Source organism: Nuphar pumila, chromosome 16 (genome assembly GCF_984573655.1).
Source record: "Nuphar pumila chromosome 16, dmNupPumi1.hap1.1, whole genome shotgun sequence".
Taxonomy (NCBI): Eukaryota; Viridiplantae; Streptophyta; class Magnoliopsida; order Nymphaeales; family Nymphaeaceae; genus Nuphar; species Nuphar pumila.
Window position 1 is genome coordinate 6,028,954 of NC_143264.1, and position 14,142 is coordinate 6,043,095.

The 14,142-nt window shown below is 37.0% G+C and overlaps 1 protein-coding gene across 1 annotated transcript in view; it reads right to left on the minus strand.

The window, feature by feature from the left end:
* Positions 1-2,578: 2,578 nt before the first annotated feature.
* LOC149812783 (ferredoxin-thioredoxin reductase catalytic chain, chloroplastic-like) overlaps positions 2,579-14,142 on the minus strand; it is a 28,575-nt gene continuing 17,011 nt past the window's right edge. The window contains exons 3-6 of the mRNA XM_089991666.1: positions 7,370-7,419; positions 7,190-7,261; positions 4,476-4,536; positions 2,579-2,929 (exon numbers count right to left, since the gene is read on the minus strand). Coding sequence (XP_089847792.1) covers positions 2,885-2,929; positions 4,476-4,536; positions 7,190-7,261; positions 7,370-7,419 — 228 coding nt within the window. The 3' untranslated portion in view covers positions 2,579-2,884. The remainder of the gene's footprint in view (positions 2,930-4,475; positions 4,537-7,189; positions 7,262-7,369; positions 7,420-14,142) is intronic.

Below are 14,142 nucleotides of genomic sequence, written 5' to 3' on the forward strand. Positions count from 1 at the left end.
TGTTTTAAAAAAAAGTCATTTGGGAGGAAGTTTGCATGTGCGAAGGGTAAAAAGGTCCTTTCAAATATAGATATTTATGATTTTTGACTTGAAAAGAATATAAAAATTTATAGGGTATTTTAAAAAATGTATCAAATTAGCCATGCAATACGATCATTTTCCATTTTATAAACAACCAAACTTTGCATTATTTCCATATACCTTTTCTCCCAAAATATCCAGAACTTGACTTGGAGTTGTATATGTGAATACATGACAATGGTGACTCACTTTGTAATTGGGTGCAAGCTTATTATAATACAACTCATTAAAATTATGAAAAATAACCATATTATACAACAAAAAGCATGTGTTTCCCAAAAGACCTACAATTTGTCAAAGTCTATGTTCAAAATTGCAATTAGCCAATTGTAAAAGAACCTTTTTAGCTTTCGCATATGCGAAATTCATGAAGTTTGCATGATATATCCCTCCGCTCATTGGGTATCACAAAGGAGGTCTGCACATTTTTCTTTGAACATCACAAAGTTCTTATAATTATATTTGCAAACATCCTACTAAACTCAAACCTTGAAACTTCACAAATATTCATACTAAGTTCACATATATATCCTCCTCAATATGTGAATTTTCTCCCAAAAATGTGAAATTTCTCCCATAAAACGACACTTTGATATTTTACTGAACAACATTTTAGGACTTGTTTTCACCTTTAAAAAGCGACGGTGAAGAAGATTTTGGAACAACAAGGGGAGGATTTCATGACTGAGGTGGAGAAGACATGAAGTACAAATGCTGAGGTGGTAAATGATATTGATGGTCCTTAGCAAAAGGAGAAGGTCTCGATTGTAGAAAATGCATAGAAGAGATAGTTTTACCTCAAACATTTGTTTGAAAGAAGAGAGGGTCCGTGTATAAAAATAATAATCTAATTATCATTAAGAAGCTAAAGATCAAACCTAAAATGTGACGTAGAGCTATGTCGGATTGAAAATGAGCTCTTAGATAAATAAGTACATGCTTTGGGGTTGAATTGCAACATTTGTTGGCTCAAAAGTTAGATTCCAGAGGAGAAAATTTCACCCCAATCATTTGATCGAGAAAAAAGAGGGTTTACAGATAAAAACAATAACCCGACTAGCATTAAGTAGCCAAAGACCGAACCCCCTGATATTAAGTCTTTCCATATTTCATCAATTAATGACCCTCTGACGTAATCTGTCGAACCCAAGTAGAGCACTTCAGAATTCAAGATGCATACCTTCCAATTACATTAAGAAGTTAAAGATTAAACTTTATAATGTTGAGTTATGTAACGTGAATGTTTGTAACATGTTAATTTTTTGAATGAATGAAATGAATATATGTATATGCAAGTTTACTTTTGAATGGCTGAAATGAATATATATGTATGAACATATTCATTTTTGAATGAATGAATATATGTATACAGTTTTCTTATAAAATAAATTTGAGTCTCTCTGCACCATTAGATATATAATCTTCTTATAAAATATATAATTTTAATGCATTATTTTAGAAGTCACGATTAAAGGAGGTTCACATAAATTATATTGGCATGCTTCGTAAGAATCACAAAAAATAAGGTGCAAATATATATTTAAGTGAATGTTACAGAAAAAAAATTGCATAGTCAATAATGACTTTGATATAAAATATATGATTTTACTAAGGTATTTACAAAGTTATGATAATAAAGAAGTTCACAAAACTTGTTTTTGCACGCTTCGTGAAGGCCACAAACAAATATGTGTGAACATACATTTAAGTGACGGTTAAAAAAAACAAAAGATGTTCGCAAGGTTTCCCGCAACTTTGGTATAAAATATGCAATTTTACTAAGGTATTTTTCATTTTATGATTAACAAAAAAAAACCCATAAATAACATAATTTTTATGCGCTTCTTGAAGACTACAAAAAGAAATGTGCGAATATACATTTAAGTAAAGTTTTGTCTTAGCCAATGGGTAAAACAATATATCGCACAAACTTCATGACATTCAGTTGTGTGAAAGGTAAAAAGGTCCTTAAAAATTACCTATTTACGGTTTTGGACAGCAGGTGGATTTTGAAAATTTTAGGGCATTTGAGAAAATGCATCATATTTGTAGTTCAGTGTGGTAATTTTTCATTGAAATTATGTAAATGCAACTCCTAGACTGCACTTTCTGGACCTGTAAAAGAAGAAAAACTAGAAAGCAGCACACAAAGTTTTGACATTTCAGAGCAACACTAACAGAATTCATGTGAGACTCACCAATTCCAATGGGACAGATTCTTGTTGGTAGGATATTCCGTACAAAATGTAGGGTTGACATCCATGGGCACAATGGGACTCACCTAAGTGAGACCTTCAGACCTTCATGGAAATGTCAAGATTGACGTCTTATACTAACTGGTTAACCAAAATCAGCAGGTAACCAAATACCAACCTGATAGCAGGATCTAGTTGTTTATCCGCGAGTAGAACTCAATTCAAAAAATGCTGTAATGGAATCAGAATGCATAAAGAGAAGGCAGTCAGCAATTTCAGAGCCAGCCAGGCATAATAGAATTGGAACAAAACTCATTACAATTGCAACCAGAAACCATATAATTTCTGTTCAAGCCCACATTTCCTTTTTCCATAGGATGAGAATATAAATGATTGCATTAGAAAATTTTACTAGCAGATTTGACTAGGAAGGAATATGGAAAAAGAATACTGACTGTGTCCAGCAAATATCATGCACCTTCCAGCAATTGCTTGTGTAACATGACACTACATTCTTACATCTTTGGCCTCATATAGTGACACTAAGAACCGTAAGCACAAATTATACAAGAATACTCAAGGATGATGACAAGATAGAAAATGAAAGGTCAGATTTTGGAAGTAGCTTCCCTGATTTCTTCCAGTGAAATGGCCTGCATCATAAAGACAACAAAAATAAGAGGCGCTCAACATAGAGACGACAATTACATGCTAACAAGTACTACTTCAGTGACATTTTAGAAACATCAATTGATATTTCTGCAAGTAGCATATATCGTGAAATGATGCTAGCAATGAAGAAACACTTCAGCATGCAAAAATATGGGGGTTGCTACCAGTTATAATATTGTGAACTTCAAGCCCTTGTTATCACAGACTGTACAAAATTCATGGAATATACTTGCAAGAAATTGGGAGCTGGAAATTTGATGCAGGTGGAAGTACATTGCACCTCATAGAACACTTCAAAGCAGCTTTATATCATGAAATATTTTATGCTGGCCTATTATGATTATGCACTACAAAAGCTACAAGCATGGAGGTACATGTTTAAAATCCTTGGAAGCATTAAACACAGTATTTAGCAGATGCATGAAAATGTTTGATGAGAGAAGGAAGACCAACCAAAACCAACAACATCAAGTTCTAGGTTCCACAAGTTTTTCATAATGTTTATTAGATGTTCAAAAGGATTTCAGACAAGCCTGTAGTAAGTTGAAGCAACACATAAAAGAGGAATAGACAGAATGTTCCACCACCAAAATAACAATGTCAAAAGATGAGGCTTTCACAAGTAAATAGTGGAAGATATTTAGAAGAATTTGTTACATCTACATGTTAAATTACTTAATGTCAACTAAATACTTCTAATAAGAACATCAGTTAGAAATTTAAAACAGTGAAAGTGCATGCCCAAATCATTATGCAATGCAGTCACCCATCTAACAAAAAAATGGACGCCATAGAATGCACAAGTATGTCCATAGATGCACCTATGTGCATTTACATCCTTCTTTCCTATGCTACAATTGCACCTGAGTGCTTACAAAATGAAAAAAGAATGCAAGGCGACATTATTGAAAGACAAAGCCCAAGACTATGTCGCCACATTTAAGGCTATGCCTACTTTCCCAAAAAGTCTTGTTTTATCTTATTTGTCCCCAAATACCACTGATTTTAAGTGGGAACATTTAATGGTTGGCATGATTTTGCAATTCTATTAGTGGTTACCGTCTCACTAGTTGAAAGCAAACCCTGCAGGCACCAGTTGGCACCAATCCTGCAAGGATGTCCAAGCAATAGCTCATCTTGGAGGTGAGGAGCACAATGAAAGTAGTAGACACCTGCTTTCAGACAAAGTCTACGAGAAGATTGTGTTCTTTTACATGTGGGTTTCAACATATTTTTCTATATGTGCACTTCTGCAGTCTATTACAGGATTTAGGTGCATACACGTGTATGAATCTAGGAATTTGGTTGTGTTGATGTCATGCCTGTGCCTACTTTGACATTAGCAGAAAGACTTCAGCATGCCAAATTAAAATTTTAACTTTTAGAACAGCCATTCAATGACAATGGTTGATGAATGCACAATCTTCCATACTAAAATCCAATTTGATCATGAACCAATTTTCATCCAAGGCCAGAATTGATTTGGACGTCAGATTCTTGAACATGCATCTGAATAGAAAGCTGTACCTGATCTTTTCCAGCAAAGTCATTATCAGGAGTAAGAAACAGCATACAATGACACTCCTTTCTGCCAAAGGGAATTGCTTATTAGTATATCTAGAAACGGTGTAAGAGGGAAAAAATGTAATCAGATGATACATGAAATGCATCACACCAAAACTTATATTAAAAAGAGTTTTCCAACATGGTTAATATAGTCACTACATATGGAAAGAAGAAAAGGGAGATAAGGAAATGATACTTCAAAATATATTTAAAAAACTCTAGCTTAGAAAATTTTGCTGCTAACACAATCCTAGGAGATTAACAATGGGAACATCTCTCAATATTATCATACATTCTTCCTTTTCTGCAACTAACTTTATTTGTCTGGCTTTGGTCAAGTTGTTTTAATCACTTTGCACATCTATTTGGTCCTCCCTTCTTGCTTCATAAAGCTCCAAGTGGCAGTCCAATTTGAATAGGTAATGATTCTCACCTGGTACTTTCACAAGGAGGGTAACAGCTAAAATTTTAAAAATTGTCCCTATTGAAGCTGTTAGCAAAACACTTGGCAAAGCATGACTAATTGGATTGAAATCAGATATTAAGGTTCTCAGTTGGATGCGTCTTTGGGTGGTTGGATACTGCATGACAAACTGTGTTAGATTCTTGTTTTTGTGTTTTTTCTTCAAAACCCCACCTTTTGTATCAACCTATTTAGCCATTCTTTCCTTAGGAATCCCTTTTCATGTACTTTTCTCATATAACTAGTCTTCATTTCTTTTGTTATTTAATATTGGAATATTATCAATTACCCAAACACAAAGGTATCAGATTCTTCAAGAAATACACCCAAAACCTATTGATTCTCCACAACCTTCAGGAATGCACTCATTGCTTTTAAGGATGTGGCAGGAGATTTTAAACATAAGTGCATAAAAATGAGATCGGTTATTCATGTTACTTAATGAGGGGACAAGATAGTAAAATGACTAAATTAGTTATTGCCATCAAAATTGTGCAAAAGACTAGCAGACCCTTGTCAAATTTTATGCTTTATATACTATATACAGAGTGGACAAAGTGCATAACTTCACACTCTGCGAATGATGAGTGACATAAAAATAACACGCTATAAGATGTGAGCATATGAAAGCAAGCCATAAAATAAGAGATCGTAAGAGTATCCACACACTCGTTTTAGAAAATGTTATGAAAATTTTTGAATTGCAAACATGTTGACCATAGAGGTGCATGTCAATATATTTGGACCACTGATGGCCTTGCCATAATAATTCAAAGAAATGGCCTAAAGCTGAGTACTTGTACCAGCAGTAGTCACTTAAGTCAAGAATACCAGTGTTTCTATTTGCCAGAATATCATATTTGCCTTTGGTAGCGAGCTGTGGATAGTGATACTTTATATCAAGAGTGTAAGGCATATCAAAACACAAATCTAGTAGAAGGTTCCTACCAAAGAGCATCAGCACATTTGGTTAGTGAAGGCTCAAACAAGCCATGTGAGTTGATAAATTTTGCATGCTACTTATTAAATGTTTCAAAGATGGTTCCACTGTACAAACCTAAAACTTTTAGCTCTTTCAACAGAAAAGGAGTTGACAGTAGACAGCTTATTCAAAAATGCCGTTCTTGGAAAATTTATTTATACGAGTATATCCAAAGATCTTTAAAAACATATTTCTCAAAAAAAAAGGAAATTATTAGAAAATTCAAAATGCAAGTATAAATGATAGAACATAAATAAAAGGTCATTACAAGCAACTGGGCAATATAAGGATATAGCCTTGTAATACTACCAACTTATCATTCTAAAATTTTTGCAGTATCATACACAAGCTTAGCAGTATTTTGAAAATATAGAGATTCTTTCGTTCTGGAAAGTCCCTTCAAAACGTTGAGGTATTTAATTTTTGGGATTTACATGAAAGAGAGAACAATTTTGAGTTTTATCTCGAAAAGTAAAACATTACAATAGCTTTGATGAACAATTATTCATTTAGCGAAATTGAGGATTGTCCTGGCATAGCATACAACGTGCAATTGATAGTCACAAGACCTACATGGATAACCCATGAAAAAAGGGACTGGCCAATTTTTTAAATAGACCTGTTTTTAAGCTAAAAACAAAAAATCTAACTTTCTTAAATTATGCAGTAATTAGATTCATCCCCATTGGACTTGTAATCCAAAAACTAAAACTACATGAAAGTTTTAGGGCATTATGGAAAAGCAACAAATTATTCTTAATGATGGGAAGAACTGCAAAGCTAAGCTTAGCCAGAGGAGGTTTAAGAATTAGACACAAGATAATTAATCAGATGCAATAGGCAGAAAGTTTTCCACAGTTATGTACTTTATTGTCCTTTTGTTCTCATGGCTGAAAAATCTTGCCTCCCATGTTTCCCAGCCAAAACAAGAAAATCACATTCTTCAGTGCCTCGAGATTTTCATCAAGGATGTGAACAGAAATCATAAATAACCATGAAGGTGAAAATTTTGGCGTCTGCCAAACTATTTAATGTTCAATGAATGATTTATGGAAAGACATCACATTTAGCTTAGCTAAAAGCTGAAAACAATCCCTTGGAAATGGTGATCACCATCCAGTTTAACTTGTGAATAACTAGAGAAATATGTTGAAGACAATATTCACAGATGTGGACAATTCATCTTGAAAGAATCTTGATTAGAAGACGACATCAGAACAGGAGATTTACCTTTCTCTCATGGGTACGCATGGGCAGTTCCAAAATCCTTGACCAACCTCAGCTGCTTTATCATCATAATGCCTGAAAGTTGGAACAACTATAAATTCAGAAAATTCTAAATGTGAATATGTAGAAAGAATTATCAAACAAATATCAAATGGACATTTCATAAGGGAATCATGTACTTACCTACAAGGGCACAAAGGTGCTCCTACTGAATCTTTGTGGTCAGCCAAACCCTGTTTGTCACAAGATAAAATTTCCCCATTCAGAAACAAAAATAATCCACGAAACCAAGTCCTGGGATAGACATTAAAGTAAATAAGCACAAAGGTAGACTAAAAAGCTATTGCATGATTCCTAATCCAGCAATTATGAATTAAAAGTGATGGAGAAAAAGATATTTAAAGTTGATCTTGGGGAAGATCATAGAAATGCATTAGTTGAATTCATTTTTTATGCATCCTATCTATCCAAGATTTGCAATATACAAAATCCACAACCAACAGATCTACAGGAAAGATATACCACCAAGAAAGCCATATTAACTTGCAGGCCAGAATATTGAAATTGCCTAGTAAAATCAAGAATCTAACAAACTTGCAAATAATGCATCAAGAGAGATCCAGAAAAGCTGACTGGATGCATTTCCAAGTCAAGATTTGAGTTCTAATAGTGCCATGTTCAAACACAATAATATTCCACACAAAAAAAGAGAATAGCCACTGGCAGTCAATGAAGGATCTTGTGAAGCAAACAGACACAGAAATATCCAGTTACTTGTCCTTCACTATTTTTGACAGCCAACTACAGATCTCTATTATAATTATGCTGCACACTTTCCTAACATTATGTGTGGCTCCCTCAATTCATTTGATAAGGACAGCAACAAACAAAGAGGTTCCTCCCTAGTTCAGAATTTTAATGAAAGTCCTTTATTGCTATGAGTCAAGAATAGTGCAGCCCAAGGAAGTGGCTATATCCAGTGTTGTACGTCTCGTGCAGTATCGTGTGATACAGCATGATACATATTGTTACTTTTTGGTTTTACAATACGATACACACTCGTATCGTAGCCATATCAGGTGTATCGTATGATACACTCCTGTATCATGCCATATCGTACGATACGATGAGTGCACTTAAAAAATTCTGGAAGTTGTCTTTTTTCATTTTGGATTTTAAAGGCCTCTTGAAGGCTGACTTCTCCATTATTCTAGAGGCTGTTAGAAGGGAACCCACACATCCTAGGAGTCGTGAGATCGATTTGAGGGCAAGGGATAGGACTTTTATGATTTTCTCAAGAGTGCATTTTCACACATTTTCCCACTCAAGGAAGTGTGTTAAGGTAAAAAATCTCTATTCTTTGATTGTTATCGAGTATTTTTTGAGGAAGATAGCATCGGAAGATATGACATGGCAATGGGGCACTCAAGTAACGAGTGAAAACCGATTAAAAATCAAGTGCAACTATTGCCAAAATTATTTTTTGAGTGGTATCCCTCGGTTGAAGCATCATTTAGTCGAGACACATCATAATGTGCAAACATGCACATCAAGAAAATTTTCGAATGCCGTGAAATGGTAATGCCAACAATTACTTGATGATCTGAGAGGAAAAGACAAGAAAAAGATGAATGAGGCAGAAATGGGGTATGCAGAGCCTTGAGAGGATGTGTATTATGAAGATGAGCTCTCTATTCCTGATCGTACAACCCATAGCATAGGATCAAAAGTAAGAATTCTGCAGCGAAGGAGAAAGGTATGGCTAGTGCCAGTAGTAATGCCACCACAGGCACAAAAAGAAGAGGGAGATCTTTAGAGAAAGTAGAGCTAAAGGCTCTATTAAGAGATTTTTTCCTTCTAGGACTACCTCTGGGACGCAACCCGACATTCGTACTGCTATGACTCCTCAACATTTAGTCAAACAAACTGATGTTACAGTTGAGAGATGGTTCTATGATACCCGCATTCCTTTTAATGTGGTAAATTCCTTTTATTTTCAGGTCATAACCAACATCGAGCCTGGCTACAAAATGCCTTCATATCATGCTTTGAGAGAAAAAGTTTTAGATGTTAATGTGAAAGAAGTGAAGGCATATTGTGATGAGATGAGGCAGTCATTGAGAGAAACTGGGTGTAGCATCATGGAAGATGGGTACATAGACAGAAAGTCAAAGACCTTGATAAATTTCTTTGTGTATTGCCTCAAAGGAACTATGTTTTTAAAGTAGATTGATCTGTTTGATACGCCCAAAACAACAAATGTATTGCTCAGAGTTTTTTATTAGGTTTTGCAAGATGTTGAACCTCAAAATAATGTGCAATTTATTACTGATAATGCAACAAATTATAGGGCAGCAGGTAGAGAATTGACAAAAAAATTTAAGTCATTCTTTTGGACCTCGTGTGCTGCATATTGCATCGACCTCATGCTTGAAGACATCGACAACATGAATGAGGTACAACAGACAATTGAATGATTCTAAGAAATTATTAAATTTATTTACAATCATGTATGAGTTTTGAGCATAATGAGAAAGTACCAGAGTTACCGGAAACACCTATAGAATAGGGGAAAAGCGCTTCCTCGGGACGCGCTTCGGAAGCGCGAAACGCAGCGCTTCCGAAACGCGCGGGGAAGCGCAGGTTCAATTGAGGAAGCGCATCCCCCTTTAAAGAGAAGCGCGCACCGCTTTAAAGGGGGACACATACCCCTTTAAAGGGGGACGCGTACCCCGATAAAGGGAGACATGTACCCCGATAAAGGGAGACACATACCTCTTTAAAGGGGTACGCGTACCCCTTTAAAGGGGGACACTATTGTGGAAAGGTCGAATTTGCCCTTAAAATTTTTTTTTACACATGAATATTGATGCAGTGAAGGAACCGATAACTCTCGCTAATGGATGCCGACGTCGACACTCGTTGATGCAGCGTGAAGATCAGATTCGGTGATGCACTTGAGGTGTAGCAAGTAGGGGCACAACTTCCACGATCGTGCGATGTGCCAAAATGAGTAAAGAGATCACCGTAAACTAACGGTGCTGGACTGCTGATTTTATTCAATAGGCTTTGAAACAAGCAATGGGAAATAAAACCAAAGGCAACAAAGGAAGCAATGAAAAAAAACAAAGGTGTTGCAAACTGACGTGACAGAGAAATAAAGAAATGAAAAGAAAAGCTGATGAATGAGACAAAAAGGAATAAATGCCAACAAGAAAAAATTTGCAGAAAGACAAAATAATGGAGAAAGGGGAAAACCGACTGAAAAAGAAAATGACTCAGCAAAAACCAAAAAGAACAAAAGGAAAAACCAAACTGACGGTTGCTGCAATTCTGAATTCTCTATCTCCGCACGCAACCCTAAGAGGGTCAATTTAAAAGGGTTTGACTGGATCTGGGTCTCGGGTTAAGACCCGGACCCGAGACAAACTCTGCTTGTTGTTCTTGGCCTGCTCTGCATCATTCTCCCCGGGGTGGGAAGAAGTTGGCTCTGACGACTTGTTGGCACCCACGATGTGCATATAAATCAAACACATTGACGATAGGCAACTTGTACCGATATTCCTGGACGACTCCAATTTAAAGCCTGTAAATTGGTCTTGAAATTGACCGTCTATACCATCTGTTATGGCACCCCATGGAAGCACAAGCTGAATTTCTGTCCCTCCAGCACGCGGTCTTAAGGGTTTGGCTAGAATACTAACAATACAAGCATACTTACCAAAAATCAGACCACCTTCTAAAAACTTCACTATATCTGCCCCAGATGCATAGTGGCTTTGCTCACCGTCCATAGAGGCATCCCTGTCCAGGATCTTGTTCCCCAAAGCAATCCCAAACAGAGTCAAAAGCTCATGGTAGCTGCTAACTCGAGCAATGTCTAGTGATCGCCCAACACAGCCAGATTTGTAAACCTTCACAAATGTTTGGTCAGGTGGGTCAAGTCCCGAATTTTGGAGAATTCCTGGTGAGTCACTTGAATCGTCTTGCAACTGTTGTTCACTGAATGGTTGAAACAATTTCTGATGCAAAAGGCGACTCTCAGATTGGTTATCAAACATTGCTTGTGCCTCTTGTTGGAGCATCGTGCAGCCGACATCCCTGTGCAGGCTCGCTTCGATGAACTCCGATGGCATAGTTGGCAGTTGGAGGTTTGTTGGGCATGGGTCGACTGCCTTCGCACTCGGGAGGCCAACCACATTGATGCCCAATCCATCACTCGCTTTCAACGTGGACGTTGAGTGCGCATCCACCTTGGATTCAAGCGCATCCATCCGTGCTTCGACCCCATCCATGCGCTTTGACAGACCGGCTACCTCATTTTCTAGGCATAACATATCTTCTTGCATCTCTGTCAATTTGTTGAGTAGCCGCTTCATGATCTCCTCTCGCGCCTTTTCGCTCATAGGACCGTTCCTCACTTTTTGCGTCATGTCGTTGACGAAGGAGGAGGGGTTGTGCTCTGATACCATTTTGATGCAGTGAAGGAACCGATAACTCTCGCTAATGGATGCCGGCGTCGACACTCGTTGATGCAGCGTGAAGATCGGATTCAGTGATGCACTTGAGGTGTAGCAAGTAAGGGCACAACTTCCACGATCGTGCGATGTGCCAAAATGAGTAAAGAGATCACCGTCAACTAACGATGTTGGACTGCTGATTTTATTCAATAGGCTTTGAAACAAGCAATGGGAAATAAAACCAAAGGCAACAAAGGAAGCAATGAAAAAAAGCAAAGGTATTGCAAACTGACGTGACAGAGAAATAAAGAAATGAAAAGAAAAGTTGTTGAATGAGACAAAAAGGAATAAATGCCAACAGGAAAAAATCTGCAGAAAGACAAAATAATGGAGAAAGAGGAAAACCGACTGGAAAAGAAAATGACTCAGCAAAAACCAAAAAGAACAAAAGGAAAAACCAAACTGACGGCTGCTGCAATTCTGAATTCTCTATCCCCGCACGCAACCCTAAGAGGGTCTATTTAAAAGGGTTTGACTGGATCTGGGTCTCGAGTTAAGACCCAGACCCGAGACAAACTCTGTCTGCTGTTGTTCTTGGCATGCTTTGCATCAAATATATTTTTTACTGAGGATAAAATGGGTATTTTACAAAACCCGTGAAAAAATAAAATCGAAAGGGGCTTAGGGTTTTGTTTTTTCACTCGTATCTTCCGACTCCTCTCTCTCTCTCTCTCTCTCTCTCGAGTTTTCGGCGAGCTCCGAGTTCCGACGACCTCAAAAAAAATCCGGTGGCCTCCACCGACTTCCGACAATGAAGATGTTCAGGACCTTCAGGTACACTATCTTCTCTTACCCCCTCTCTCTCACGCTCTGTCACTCTCTCTATCTCGAATATGGATCTGTTGGGTCCTTGGTGAAAAGGGGACGGCAAGAAGCAAGGGTTTGTAACTTGGGTTGGAGGGCTCAACCAGTCCCAACACGAAGCAAGGGCACATTGGGCGTAGGGTGACCTCCGACCACAAAGATGCAAAGGGCTCGTGAGGAGTTGATGGCGGTTGGGTTCTGCCAGCTGCGAGCCCTAGGGAGAGGAGGACCTCTGTCAGACCACCTGTGTATGGCAAGTGGCTTGGGCATGGGGGGGGGGGGGGTGGCTCGACAGAGACACACAAAGAGGGAGAAGGTTGGGGGAGGAGGCTCCAACAAGGAGCACCACCGGCAGTGGCGTAGCTAGGATTCATGTGAAGGGGGGGGGGGGCAAATAGGGGTGTAGCAAGAAAAAAAATTTGGTGTGATAAGGGTTCGGGAGCAGCGTCCCCGTTTTTTTTTTGAGATAAAATAAAAAATGGCTACAATTATTAATAAAAATCCATTTCATATGGACAAATCAAACTATTTGCTGCAGTCAGGGCTAGGCTACAAAAATGGATAAAAATCTATTTCATATGGAATCGGAGCTGGGCTAGGACTGAGTTTTTAATTTTTTTTTTAATTGTGGTGTGAGGTTCAGCTCGTGAGTAGAGGTTTGATTCCTTCATTCTCTCTAGAAAGTACATTTAGGGAACAGGGGATTGTTAGAGACTATTTGTTTCATTTTCCTGTTGAAAAAAAAAATGGTCTTTATCTTTTGTGTTATCAATATGATGATCATTTCTATTCTTATTTGAGTCCCATGAATGAACAGTATATTGGTTGAGAAACATTTCATATTTTGTGGTTTATCTGAGTTTATTTGGTCGTCTTTTTTATGAATAAGGGTTAATGCAGTATTTTTTTATCATTCTTGTAGGTTTTAACTTTTAAGTCATTTTGACGATTGCTTGAATCCTGATTCCTGATCAGATTGACTGGATCACTTTTATTATTCTTTTACTGTTGGATATATGTGGATTATTGATTTATTGTTTTCAATTTCAAAGTCAATGAAAAACATGTTCTGCCTCCACAAGTTGTCTTATGGTTTCATTATGGTGTTTGATCTTGCAGACTTTCATTCTCTCCTTGATCTCTTGAAGTGACTTTGTTTTATGTGAATTCTGAACTTACATGTTGATCAAGTGAACCAAGCATGATAAAAGAAACAAAACAAAAGAGATACTTATAAGTATCCTATAATATATAAAAAATATATTATAGGAAAATTCTTGAATTCATATTATAAAAACATATTATACAAAATGTATACCAAGCATGATTGAGCTTATCATCCCTATTAAGTATGAATTCTTTGATATATCGAGCGTGGGCACACCCAGGCTCGGCTCATTTACTCTATCAGAAGAGTGGGGCAACTAGCATGCTGCAGCTAGTTGTTTTAAATATCATTATTGCTAGTAACAGTCGGCCAATATGAATTTTGCTTTTCTTCGTTGTTATGTTATCTTTCTTTAGCATTTTTTCATAAATGCAAACTTTTGAAAGAACTTCCTTTTTTTTTAAATTTTGTTTGCTTTATCATAGTATATTATAGAATCATAGATCTTTCACCTCCTTAAATGA